The 12,509-nt window shown below is 41.9% G+C and overlaps 1 protein-coding gene across 1 annotated transcript; it reads right to left on the bottom strand.

Annotated features, from left to right (window-relative positions):
- Positions 1–2,391: 2,391 nt before the first annotated feature.
- Positions 2,392–11,710, bottom strand: S100B (S100 calcium binding protein B). Its single transcript, XM_038749741.1, has 3 exons — positions 11,536–11,710; positions 8,590–8,745; positions 2,392–3,898 (listed from the first exon to the last, which is right to left on the bottom strand). Exons 2-3 carry the CDS (start codon positions 8,731–8,733, stop codon positions 3,758–3,760), a joined length of 285 nt encoding a protein of 94 aa, XP_038605669.1. The 5' UTR covers positions 8,734–8,745; positions 11,536–11,710; the 3' UTR covers positions 2,392–3,757.
- Positions 11,711–12,509: the final 799 nt, after the last annotated feature.

The raw sequence follows: 12,509 nt of genomic DNA, 5'->3' as shown, positions 1-12,509 counted from the left end.
AAATAAATAGAGTAATAAATATGTATATACATATATACAGGTGCTGTGGTGAAGGGAAGGAGGTAAGATGGGGGGGGATGGAGAGGGGGATGAGGGGGAGAGGAAGGAAGGGGCTCAGTCAGATCAGGCCTGGAGAGGTAGATTTGGGAGTCATCTGGGAAGAGGGCAGGGATTGTCTCTCTTTATTGCTCTACTGTACTTTCCAAGTGCTTAGTACAATGGTCTTCATACAGTAAGTTCTCAATAAATATGATTGAATGAATGAGAGATGGTAGCTAAAGTGAGGGAGCAAATGAGTTCTCCAAGGAAGTGGGTGTTGATGGAGAATAGCTGAGGACCCAGAACTGAGCCTTGAGGGACTCCCATAAATAGGGAAGTGGAGGCAGAGGAAGAGCTGGAGAAAGAGACTAAGAAGGAGCACCTAGAGATGTAAGAGAACCAGGAGAAGACAGTGTCAGTGAAACCAAGGCTACAGAGTGTTTCCAGAACAGTGTCCAAGGCTGCTGAGAGGTCAAGGAGGACCAGGGTGGAGTATAATCTGCTGGATTTGGCAAAAAGGACATCATTGGTGACAGTGGAGAGAGCAGTCTCAGTGGCATGGAGTCGGTAGATTGTAAACTCTTTAAAGGCAGGGATCGTGTCTACGAACACTATTGTACTATACTCTCCGAAGTGCTTAGTGCAATGCTCTGCATCCAGAATGCACTTAGTAAATATTGATTGATTGTAAACTGGAGTGCAGGGGGCCAAGGAGAGAGTTGGAGGGGAGGGAGGGGAGGCAGCCAGTGTAAACAAGGCTTTCGATGAGTTTGGAAATGAGTGGTAATAATAATAATTATGGTACTTGTTAAGCGCTTACTATATGCCAAGCACTGTTCTAAGTGCTGGGGTAGATACAAATTAATCAGATTGGACACAGTTCCAGTCCGACATGGGGCTCTTACAGATGAGGTAACTGAGGGACAGAGAAGTTAAGCAACTTGCTTAAAGTTACACAGCAGACAAGTGGAGAAGTGGAGGAGCTGGGATTTGGAACCCAAATCCTTCTGACTCCCAGCTGCATGCCCTATCCACTAAGCCACGGTGATAACGGGGGGGGGCAAAGGAGGGGTTTTTGTTTTAAGATAGGGGATATGTGGGGCATGTTGGAAAGTCCAAGGGAAGGAGAGTGAATGCTAGAAGATGCCAGGTAGGGAAGAAAGGAATGGTTACGTGTCTTAATATGGTACGCATGGAAGGGGTTTGGAGAGGCTGGTGGAAAGGAAAGATTTTGAAAGGATGTGGGAAGGATGAGAGAGTTGATTTGGGAGGAACTAGAGAGGGAGTTCATGCCTGCTATGACTTTATTGCTATTGCTCTGAATCAATCAATCAATTGTATTTATTGAGCACTTACTGTGTGCAGAGCACTGTACTAAGCACTTGGGAAGTACAGGTTGGCAACATATAGAGACAGTCCCTACCCAACAGTGGGCTCACAGTCTAAAAGGGCTCACAGTGTTTCAGTGAAACACTGAATGTGTTTCAGTTCTTAAGAGTTCCTTTCACACTTAGCTCTTCTCATCCCCCCTCACTACATCAAATTAAATTTCCAGAAATTTCCAGAATTTCCATGAGCAGGATTGAGTACTTTTTTCTTTGGGTAGAGGTGGGGTTTGGGGAGAGTGAGCTTTACCACTTTGCCTGTAAATTTACCATTCCCGACATGACAATATAATCATAGGGGACACTAGACACACCTCTACTTGGATCATAGACTTGAAGGTTCATCCCAACTAAGTTTTCTCCTTCCGGGGCCCAGAGTGCGGACACAAAACTGAATCCTCAGTTTTCCTTCCCCTCCTTAAAGTGGACCCAATGGATAGCAAAGGGGACCCTTAGGCAGAAGAGGCTGAGTTCTAATAGGAAAGGTTATGTCTAGGGAGAACAAGTCAGTTGTCATTCATTCATTCATTCATTCAATCGTATTTATTGAGCACTTATTGTGTGCAGAGCACTGTACTAAGTGCTTGGGAATTACAAGTTGGCAACATATAGAGGTGGTCCCTACCCAACAACGGGCTCACAGTCTAGAAGGCATTAATGGTAAGTCACAGGATAGTTGGACTTAAAGGAACGTGGAAGGAGTTCCAGTCTGCAATAGGAGGTGTCCAACTCATGGCCCTCGGCTGCTTCCAACCCTGGAAAGAAACTGAGGACCATCTTAGCAGCCCTATCCGTATCCCACTATGCTTCCCACAAATTGCTCCGTACGCTCTTGCCAAAATTATTTCATCTACTCAGTCTTTTAAAGGTAGAGTAAAGACTTAATTTCCAAAATGACGGAGCCTGCGTCTCATCCTTTTCAGAGCTCTTACTTCTCTCCTTCCAAATGACAAAAAAACCCACTGTAGAAGATTAGTAAAACCGTTGTTTTTATTTCACTGGAGCCCAAGGCAGTAAATACATTCATGAATTAACAAGCCTCCTCTTCTACATACTTGATGGAGAAATCTATAACTTGATTTATAGTTTCTAAAACACAAATGAAACACATGAAATTCTGGACATGGTTTTGTAAATCCCAATTAATGAAGGCAGAATGGTCATTGATTATATTGTGCAATATAGTGAAAACTTGATGAATACATAAGTATTGGCTTATTTTTCATAAGCTACATTTACTTTTTCCCCCTGGTATGCTTGGTATAAAATAAATTCAGCCTGATGATTTCCAGGCTTTTAAATCTAAGAAGCCCAAGTTAATTCTAACGGGAAACAAGTGTAAAAGTCTTAACCTGACAATTAGAAAACTGTGAAAGCCTGAATATATTTGGTAGCCAGTCAGATAAGAATGTGGGCCATCTGTAACAGAATCACTCAGAGTAAGCCAGTTTCATTTTGAGAAAACTCTAAGGTGACAGCTGGAATTCCCCTACCTGACTTGATCATCAAGAGTCAGTAGTATGGATCCAGTTTGGAGGAAAGTGGATTATTCCAACCTTGATTCTGATTAGCAAGAGTTAATAATTTTGGGTTCTTATTTTGATTCACAAGGTCCATTTTCTGTATGCTGGATCTGCTTCTTGTTTCATTATTTCAGGGGTTGTAACTTGTGTTAATTCTCACTTAGCACTAGCTTTATCAAGGGCAGACTAATATAAATTCATTCATGTCCCCATAGTCTTTTCAGCTGTTGAGATAATACATTTGTGTTCTTTTCTTGCTCCAAATCCCATTTTGGCTCGCAATCACAGTAAGACAAAGGTTAAAAAAAACCCACCAAAAAACTTCCAGATTACTATGTACCGTCTAATAAATGGAAATTAAAGAAGAACTAAGAACTGAAAAGAAAACACCCAAAGGAATTTTATGGTTATCACTAATAATTTTGTCTGTGTTATTACATGGGTCTACCCTAGTTCTTGTAGTAGTATCCTGTAACAGGTTCCTTGTGTTTTCTTTACAAACACAATGGCATAATTTTTGAATAACTATTTGCACACATACCTAATCAAACAACAGGAAGACAGTAAAGAATATTTTTAGTTAAGGCAGAGAAATATTGCATTAGGAGCCTGGAAGGCCCTTGAAAACAGCCCTTATGAAGGTATTTTCATGTTTCTATTCTCAAAGCAAGATAAGCTCTCCAGAGGTTGGTAAAGTTTACTCTTTCTAGCTGCTAAGCAATCATTTTCTTTTTCCTCTCATTTCACATTTCATTGATTCCTTTTCTTTCTCTCCGCTGCGTAAGCTAAGCTTCTCGCTCGTCTGGTATTTCACTCCAGTATGAAGAACTCATGGCACGCCGCGGTGATCATTGAAATGAAGACCACAAATTCCTGGAAGTCACACTGAGCATCTCCATCAGCGTCCAGTGTGTCCATGACTTTGTCCACTGTCTCCTGTTCTTTAATTTCCTAAACAAAACAGGAAGGATTTGTTACAGGTAGGTAATAGATTTGAGAGCTCTAAGAATCCGACAATGATGATAATAATCATTGTATTTAAGTGCTTACTGTGTGCCAAACTCTGAACTGAGTGCCGGAGTAGGTGCAACACAGACAGGTTGGACGCAGTCCCTGTCCCACATGGGGCTCACAGTCCAAAAGGGAGGCAGAACAGATATTGAATCCCCATTTTCATGCATGAGAAAACAGAGACACAGAGAAGTGATTTGCCTAAAATCACACAGCAGGCAAGTATGAACTGGGATTAGAACCCAGGTTTCCTGTCTCCAGTCCTGTGTTCTTGCTTTTTTCCACTAGCTTCTTACCCAAGTTCTCCAGAGCCTGGGTTTTGGCTCAAACATCATTCTCTAGACTGTAAAATCTGTTGTTTTGTACTCTCCCAAGTGCTTAATATAGTGCTCTGCACACAGTAAGTGTTCAGTAAATACAAATGATTGACTGGGCTCACATCTATCCCCTCCTGCAAACACTCAGAGCTGATATTACTGCCAGGAATCAGCAAAAAGTGATCCCATAGCGCCAATCTCAAGAGAGATGATGATGATGATGGCATTTATTAAGCGCTTACTATGTGCAAAGCACTGTTCTAAGCGCTGGGGATGGTACAAGGTGATCAGGTTGTCCCCACGTGGGGCTCACAGTCTTAATCCCCATTTTACAGATGAGGTAACTGAGGCATAGAGAAGTTAAATGACTTGCCCAAGGTCACACAGCAGATGTGGCAGAGTCGGGATTTGAAGCCATGACCTCTGACTCCAAAGACCATGCTCTTTCCACCGAGCCACGAAACACTTTCTCTTCTCACTATTCTGTTGTCCCTCTACTCCCTCAGCTCTAACCCAGCTGAGAATTTCGCTTTGTGTGTGAGAGGAGGTGCATTTGAAGTGGGGTGGATGTAAGGGAGGATAAGCTGGGATGACACTAATCAAAGAGGGAGCTGGTTGTGAAGAGGGATTTAAGGGAGGGATTGGATGTAGGGCTAGATTAAGGCTCTGGATGGCCGGGGGCATGAAAACTGAGGTGGAGCAAAATTTGAGGGGGGAAAAAGGAGGGAGAAAGGTCAGGAAGTGGAAAAGTTGGGAAGGTACAAGGGAGGGAGGGGAGAAAGAAAAGATCGATGGCCACTTGTCTGCTGTGTGATCTTGGGTAAGTCACTTCACTTCTCTGTACCTCAATTCCATCATCTGTAAAATAGGGACATGAACATGCATCTACCCCCAGGGCTTAGAACAGGGTCTGACACATAGTAAGCGCTTAACAAATACCATAAAAAAGACTGTTGGGAAAAGAAGAGACAGTAAGAGAGGAAAAGGGAAACAGGAGTGGAAGAGAGTGAGAAAGTGGGAGGAATGGAAAAGGGGGCTCATCCTCTGCTGCCTCATTTTTGTCACCATCAGGAAGGCAGCAGTGGCTTTGATGCACATCTCAGGACAAGCCAGCTGAGCCGAACCATTGCTGCGGGAGCTGTGTGGGAGTGGGGGCTGGTTTGCAGCCCTGACCTCAGGAGCCAGGCCCCATCTTGGCCACTGACCCCACTGGTTTTATAAAGCTGCTGCAGCAGGTGGGTACTCCAAACCCAAACATCTGCCTTATCCCCACGACCAGTTTCAGACATCTGACCCTCCTGAGCCAGGAAAATAAGTGGCTTTCTTCCTAGGCTTTTAGTGGCAGTGCTTAGAGATACCAGACTGCTAGATACATGAGACCTTGGGTGCACTACACTGCAAAACGTAAAAGCGTAATGACATCATTCAGGAGTCCACCTAAACCTAATAACTGCGAAGGTGTTTACTAAGCAGTGTGCCAAGCAGTGTGCTAAGCACTGGGGTAGTTACAAGACATTCAGTTGGTCACAGTCCCTGCCCTGTACAAGACTCAAAGTTTGAGGGAGGGAAAACTGGCACTTTATCTCCGCTTTACAGATGAGGAAACTGAGGCAGGGAGAGGTTAAGTGGCACGCCCAAAGTCACACAACCAGCAGATAGCAGAACCAGGAACTTAAGTCTCCTGACTCCTATCCTGTGCTCTTTCTGTTGGACCACACTGCTTTCTGGGAGCATTTCTCCATACTGCAAAAGTTATCTGGACAAACTCTCCAATGCCGCAAATTTTAAAAATTTTCAACTTCTGCCTCCTAGAAGGTGCTCCCTGAGGCAACTACCTCTGTTTTTCACACCTGAAGCCATCCCTGCTCATCCCCAGATCAAATGAATGACTCTTTGCGTGGCCTAGACCCAAATGAGTCACTGACTCAATCAATCAGTGGTATTTATTGTTCACCTACTCCGTGCACAGTGCCGTATTATGCAATTGGAAGAGTCGAAAATAACTGAATTGGTAGGCTCGTTCCCTGCCCACGGTGAGCTTACAAGCTCCAACTTCCTGGGTGTTGTGTCTGTTGGCCAAGAGGGTCCTGGGATCTAGCATGGTCACCTGCCTGATTTAGGGGTTCCCCTGAAAAATAGGAATTTAGGGGAGTGGGGGGACCGCAGCCTGCCAGCGAGGGCAAGAAGTAGAGCTGACAGCTAATTCCTGGCCCAAGGGCAGAACAGACTTGCTGAAGCTGCTCTCCCTGGTCCAAAAAAAAAAAATGTATATGTTGGGAAGTGTCCTGTCTCCTCCATAGAGCGGGAACCTCAAATTGGGGACCCCTCTCTCAGTGCACATTTTTCTTGCCCTACCTCTGCCTCAATCTGACCCTGGCTGGCTGAAGGCGGGAGGTATTTTAGGTGAAACTTGGAGAACACAAGGGAACAGTTTCTAGTAATGTATAAATCCAAGAGTATCATACCCCAAGAAAGGAGTGATGGTGTGCAATTACGTTTTGAGGAGGACATAAAAGCGGTTGGTCCAGTGATAAATTTTAGAATATTTCAACCGTGCAATGTTAATTCTAAGCATCTGAACAATATTTGTGAGTAATTAGGCACCAAAACCCAAGCAAGCTCCAAGATAATTCAGCTGAATCTTTAGGCAGGAGAGAGCTATGGAGATTGCTGCCAAATTTTTTTTAAAAATGAGATATTGCCAAATTCTTAGCTTTGATATGCTGAATTTGCTTCCAAACTCTAAAAATCACTTTGGAGAAATCAGGACAAAAAAAGAAGAACAAAAAAAAACCCCTTTAATACACCTTTAGAAGTTGTCCCGATTTGGAATTAAAGTCTCCATCATCTTGCCCCAAAGCTCTGGGTTTTTTTGGTTGAAAAGGTTTTGCAAGCGTTGCAGTGAAAGTTGCTCATCATCCTCATTGGCCCTGCTCACTCCCCTTTGGATTCATTCATTAATTCATTCGTATTTATTGATCACTTTCTGTGCGCAGAGCACTGTACTAAGAACTTGGGAGGCTTCTAGGGAAACAGTGTGGCTTAGTGGGAAGAGCACGGATGTTTATTCTAATCCTGACACTGCCACTTTGCTGTGTGACCTAGGGCAAGTCACTTCTCTGTGCTTCAGTTTCCTCATCTGTAAAATGGGGATTAAGACTGTGAGTCCCACGTGGGACAACCTGATGACTTTGTATCTACCCCAGGGCTTACAACAGTGCTTGGCACATAGTAAGCGCTTAACAAATACCATTATTATTATTATTATTATTATTATTATCATTGGGAAAGTACAATATAACAATAAACAGACACATTCCCTTCCCACAACAAGCTTACAGTCTAGAGGGCGAGATGGACTTTGGTACAGTGCAAATTCCCTACCATTACTCTCCAATGGGCTCTGACCTCCCACGACAGAATAGCTCGGCGGTCACTGGCTGCACAGATGGTGAAATGAGGGGCATTGCTAGGGTCCTCATGCCAAGAGGGAGGATCGAACCATTATTAAGTTGCTTTAAAATGGAAAAAAAAATTTAACCTGCCTTTCCGCTCAGTGATGGTTCAGTTTCCCAACCAACAGTTTACCCGCAGCCTTCATTTCTTACCTGGAAAATTATTTTATTTGTACCCCGCTGCATGTCTGTAGTTCACTTATACCACCTTTTTCAAAAAGGCTCGCTTAAATGAATGTTAGAAATCACTGACTACTCAGTCGGTGGGGTGCCGGGTATCATACCCCTAACACCTGTCGTCATAAAATACCCCCCTTTTATTAAGTAATTATTGGCCTTCCATAAACTTCAAGCAAAAGCTCGAGGATCATTATTCTTTATCCAACTTCCTTTCCACAATATTCTCACTGTTCCCTGGAAACTGCAAAATGAAACAAAACCAGATAACCACCACAACCGACTACCACCTCCAATCAAAAAGCCCGAACAAACACACACTGGACTTTTGAAGAATGCTAGGCATTGTTTTTTTACTTTTCTCTTTGTGCTTCAGAGACAATTCGTTCTCTGTGCTTCACCCAAGAAACACAAGACAAAAGACAAAGAATGAAACGCTGCAACTGTTCCAGTTCATAAGACCCCCAAGGCCGTCTTATTCTGGATATCTGCACTCTGCCAGTCTCCATGGAGACCAACCAGCTGAGCAAAAATATTTTTGTAAGCATCCCAAGAACTGAGAAAAGGAAACTGCATCGAGCTTTAGCCAAGCCCAGAGTTAAATCTAGAGCCCAAATCCCCACACCAGCCCTTATAAAGGCAACTGAGAGAAGCAGGTGGTTGTTCAAAATTTCACACTTACCCCTAGAAATTGGGTGAGTTCATTGTTAATGAGCTCCTTTAATTCAGATTTCTTTAGCTTGAATTTATCCCCCTCTCTCCCGGAATAGTTGTGGAAAGTTTCAATAATTGTTATCATAGCCTTTTCCAGATCAGACATTGTCATAATGTAATCCTCCTATATTAAAAAAAGGTAAGAAAAGGAAAAAAAATCATAATGTTAACTCACTTTGGTGGGTTTTTTTTTTCCTTAAGAAGAGAAGGAGTTAGGAACTGGGTTGGTTCAGAACAGGACTGCCCATTAAACCCAGAGGATTGCAGTGTGTGCCTTATTCCCACTTAAAAAAGATCCCAAGGTTATCACTATTGATAACTCACATTGGTGTAGTCTGCTTCATTTTTGGTGTTCAACGGCAAATAACTTGCTAAATGGAGCTTGCAGCCAATGAGCTCTGAAGAAAACACTAATGAAGATCCAGTCATCAGCAAGAAACTTGACTGTCCCGCTCTGGGGTTCACAGATTGTCTATTGCTGAAATTTAATTTTCTATATAGTTAATCTAAATGATCATTTCCAAACCTGAAATTGTGATTAACAGAAAATCATTCTGAGTATTAACAAAGGAGTTTCAGAATGCCTCGAGATGGCAGACAACTCCACTGAATCATGAGGTTGAAATTAAAATGATTCCTCGACCACATTGTCCTCTGTTACAGCCCTGGAATTAAAAGAAATAAAAATAAAAAAAAACCAGTCTACCCACATGAGGCAGGGTCAGGCTATTTTTATCTTTGGGGAACTCCAGAAGAACAAAGCTTAGGGGCTCTAAAGTGAGGCAAAGCTCATATTTCCAGGGGTTTCAGAGCCTTGCTGCTACCTTGGCAGTCAGATAGCCTCTGGTCGAAAAAAGGTATGATGAAGGTAATCCACAGGGGAGGGAGGGGAAAGTGAAGAAAAGAGAAGCAGCATGGCCTAATGGGTAGAGCACAACCTGGGAGTTAGAAGGATCTGGGTTCTAATTCCTGCTCCGCTACTTGTCTCCTGCGTGACCTTGGGCAAATCGATTAACTTGTCTGTGCCTCAGTTATTTCACCTGTAAAATGGGGACTAACTCTGTGAGCCCCACATGGGACATAGACTGTGTCCAGCTTGATTAACTTGTACCTTCCCCGGTGCCTAGGACAGTGCCTGACAGTAAGTGCCTAACATATATTTAAAAAAGGGAAAGAGCACTTCGTGAAACTGTGAGACTGTAGAATCAGTTTCTGGAAAAATGTGAAATCCTTTACACTAAACCTAAAATGAATTTTTTGCTGTGAAATGCCATAATTCACTTTATTATTAACAAAGTTTTGTGAGGTTTAGAATGAAAAAAAGCAGGTTTTGCTCCAACTTCCTGTGCCAAACAGGCAGTACAAGACAGAAGCCACAGTTTCCCTGGAGATCTCTGGGGCAGTCTCAAGGTTTAATACTGCTTTTCAGCATAAGCATACTCCAATGTTTCTTAATCAACAGCTCTCACAATGATTAAAAAAAAAATCATTCTAAGGATATGTGTATATTTGAGAAAGCAATTTTTATAAATATGCAGTTCTTTCTGTCCTGCAGAGCTAATTTTAGAATACATTTTTCCTCAGGAAATGTTAGCTTTCATCCTGGTTCTCTGCTTCTAAAAGTTTTTTTATTGAACTGCCTTTTTTTTTCTACAATGTATTTTCTAAAGTGTGGCTGCTGTGCCCAAAAGCAAAGGAATGGTATGTACTAAATGAAGGGAAAAATTGATCAATAGAATTTATTGAATGTTTATTCTGGGCAGAGCACTTTCAATTCCTTTTCTCCCTCCCACTTGGTGAGTGGGGCAGGGACAAGGGACAAAGACCATTCCCAACTTGATTCTCTTGTATCTACCCCAGGCTTTGTACAGTGCTTGGCACATAGTAGTGCTTAACAAATGCCATCAGTATCATTATTGCACTAATTAATTGGGAGAACACTGTTTTGCTTCAAACTGGCTCTAATAGAAAACTATCTTCTCCTAAACTTTTCTGTATTAACTCATCTTTACTGAAGAAATGATTGGAGGCTATGACTATGATTGTTTATTGCTATGATTTTTTACAGAAAGTCATTTTATACATTGAAAAAGATTTTGGATATTTATGGGTTTCAGCCTCTCTTGAGAAAGTGAAAAAATAACTTTTTTTTTAGTAGAGTAGTATTTGCTTAGATAAGCACTTTCTGCCTGGAAAATTGAATCGAACCTAAGAAGAAAACAAAAACCCACAGTAGACTTAAATTTTCTTTCTTAGTAGAGTGCTCCGCACACAGTAAACGCTCAATAAATACGATTGAGTGAATGAATGAATATCAAGGAAGACAATTACAAACATCTTATTGCCACTGCCAGGGACTAAAATACTGGACTACAGAGACCATTGATCTGACCCAGGATGGCATTTAAGTTTTTAAGTTTATTCACATCATTAATTGTATTGTATTTTTGAAAGGTTCTTTTTTTCTGCAGAGAGTTAAAGTTCTTTATAGATGCTCAGTGCACAACCCAGGGTAGAGAGACAAAACTGAGGTCCCAGAGTTGAGCACTTGCTGAAGTTCATTGAGTAAAATAGGCAGAGAAAATGGATTTGAACTACATTTGGTTTTGACTCCTAACAAGAGTTTTCTTCAGCCTAAGCAGAAGAAATGAAAAGCAGGATGCTTCAAATGAGCTAAGGAAAACATCCAAAAAGTCGTGGTTCTACTTGCATCACAGTTTTATGTTCCATAATATAACTGGCTTAAGTTTCTAATGTTACCAAGGAGTTACAAACAGTTTTAAGGCACTAGATGCTAACAAGATTGAAAGTAAAAATATCTGTCACCTATATATTTTTAAAAGCTGGTAAGCAAACTGACGTAAAGCAAATCATTTCTTCTCTAAAGCCCTCAGAAATGGATTTCACCACTCACCTCCCTTCTTTGCTGACTGAAGTTTTCTCTCACTTGTTTTCCCCCCAGATCCTGGAGTAATGTGGTTTGAAGATACCAGAGGCAAGGCTTCTTATTTCTTTTCTGGGGGTGGAGGGACCTGTTGACTTTGATGCAGTCTTACTGCAGATGGCCGGTGACCAATGAGGACTTGAATAGGAGGTTGGAAGTAGGAAGGAGGCAGCTGATTCTTGGAAGTGAATTACGGGAAAATGTGGCCACACACACAAGGGTGTATTGAACAAGCTGCTATCCCACATGAATTTTATCCCCTCATGACTCTGCTGTGGGAGCTATTAACTGATAACCCCGCACCCCAAAGAAGAAAGATTTATTGTTCAGAAAAGTGAAATTCAGCCATTTGTTTGGGGGTTTTTTCTATTCTTTAGAAGAATGTTGTCAGAATTCCCGAAGATGAAAAGAGGGATAGGGAGGAGCGAAAGGGGGAAATCATTCGCCCAATTGTGGTTGACTTCAAATTGGCACTGAATAGTGGTGTGAATATGTTCATTTCATTAAGAATTGGAAGGGGGAATTCAGTAGGTCAAAGCATCAGCTAAGCTGTTTTCCTAAGGAAAAGACGATAATTGCATTATTAATGCCTTCACTACCCCTTCAAGTGACATAAGCAGCTGACACAGCCTTAGCATTTTCCACAATATGTATCTTTCTTTCTGGAGGCTTGCAGGCAAAGTGAAGTAGTTGTAGATCTGTAAATAAACGTCGGTGCGACTGAAAATCGATGTTACGTATCAGAGCCATTTTTAAAGTTGTACAAGCTAATCAACAAGTAAAATACCCAAAGGCAAACAAATAGAAGAGCAACCATTCACTTTCTTAGACTCAGCAATAAGTGGTAACATAAAAATGCAATCTCTTTTGGTCTTCCAGTGGTAAAAATTCAGTATTTGACACTGAATTTGTATTTTGTTTAGGTTTTCAGAGATAGGAAGTAA

The sequence above is a fragment of the Tachyglossus aculeatus genome, chromosome 7 (assembly GCF_015852505.1).
Source record: "Tachyglossus aculeatus isolate mTacAcu1 chromosome 7, mTacAcu1.pri, whole genome shotgun sequence".
Lineage (NCBI taxonomy): Eukaryota > Metazoa > Chordata > Mammalia > Monotremata > Tachyglossidae > Tachyglossus > Tachyglossus aculeatus.
The sequence above is the reverse complement of the archived record's forward strand: the minus strand, read 5'-3'. Positions and strand labels throughout refer to the sequence as shown.

Excerpts from the sequence above, each read along its gene's own strand:
- S100B (XM_038749741.1), bottom strand. The coding sequence starts at position 8,733 with ATGACAATGTCTGATCTGGAAAAGGCTATGATAACAATTATTGAAACT. Across the intron at positions 3,899-8,589 it reads AACTCACCCAATTTCTAGGG|GAAATTAAAGAACAGGAGAC; the intron begins GTAAGTGTGAAA and ends TGTTTTGTTTAG.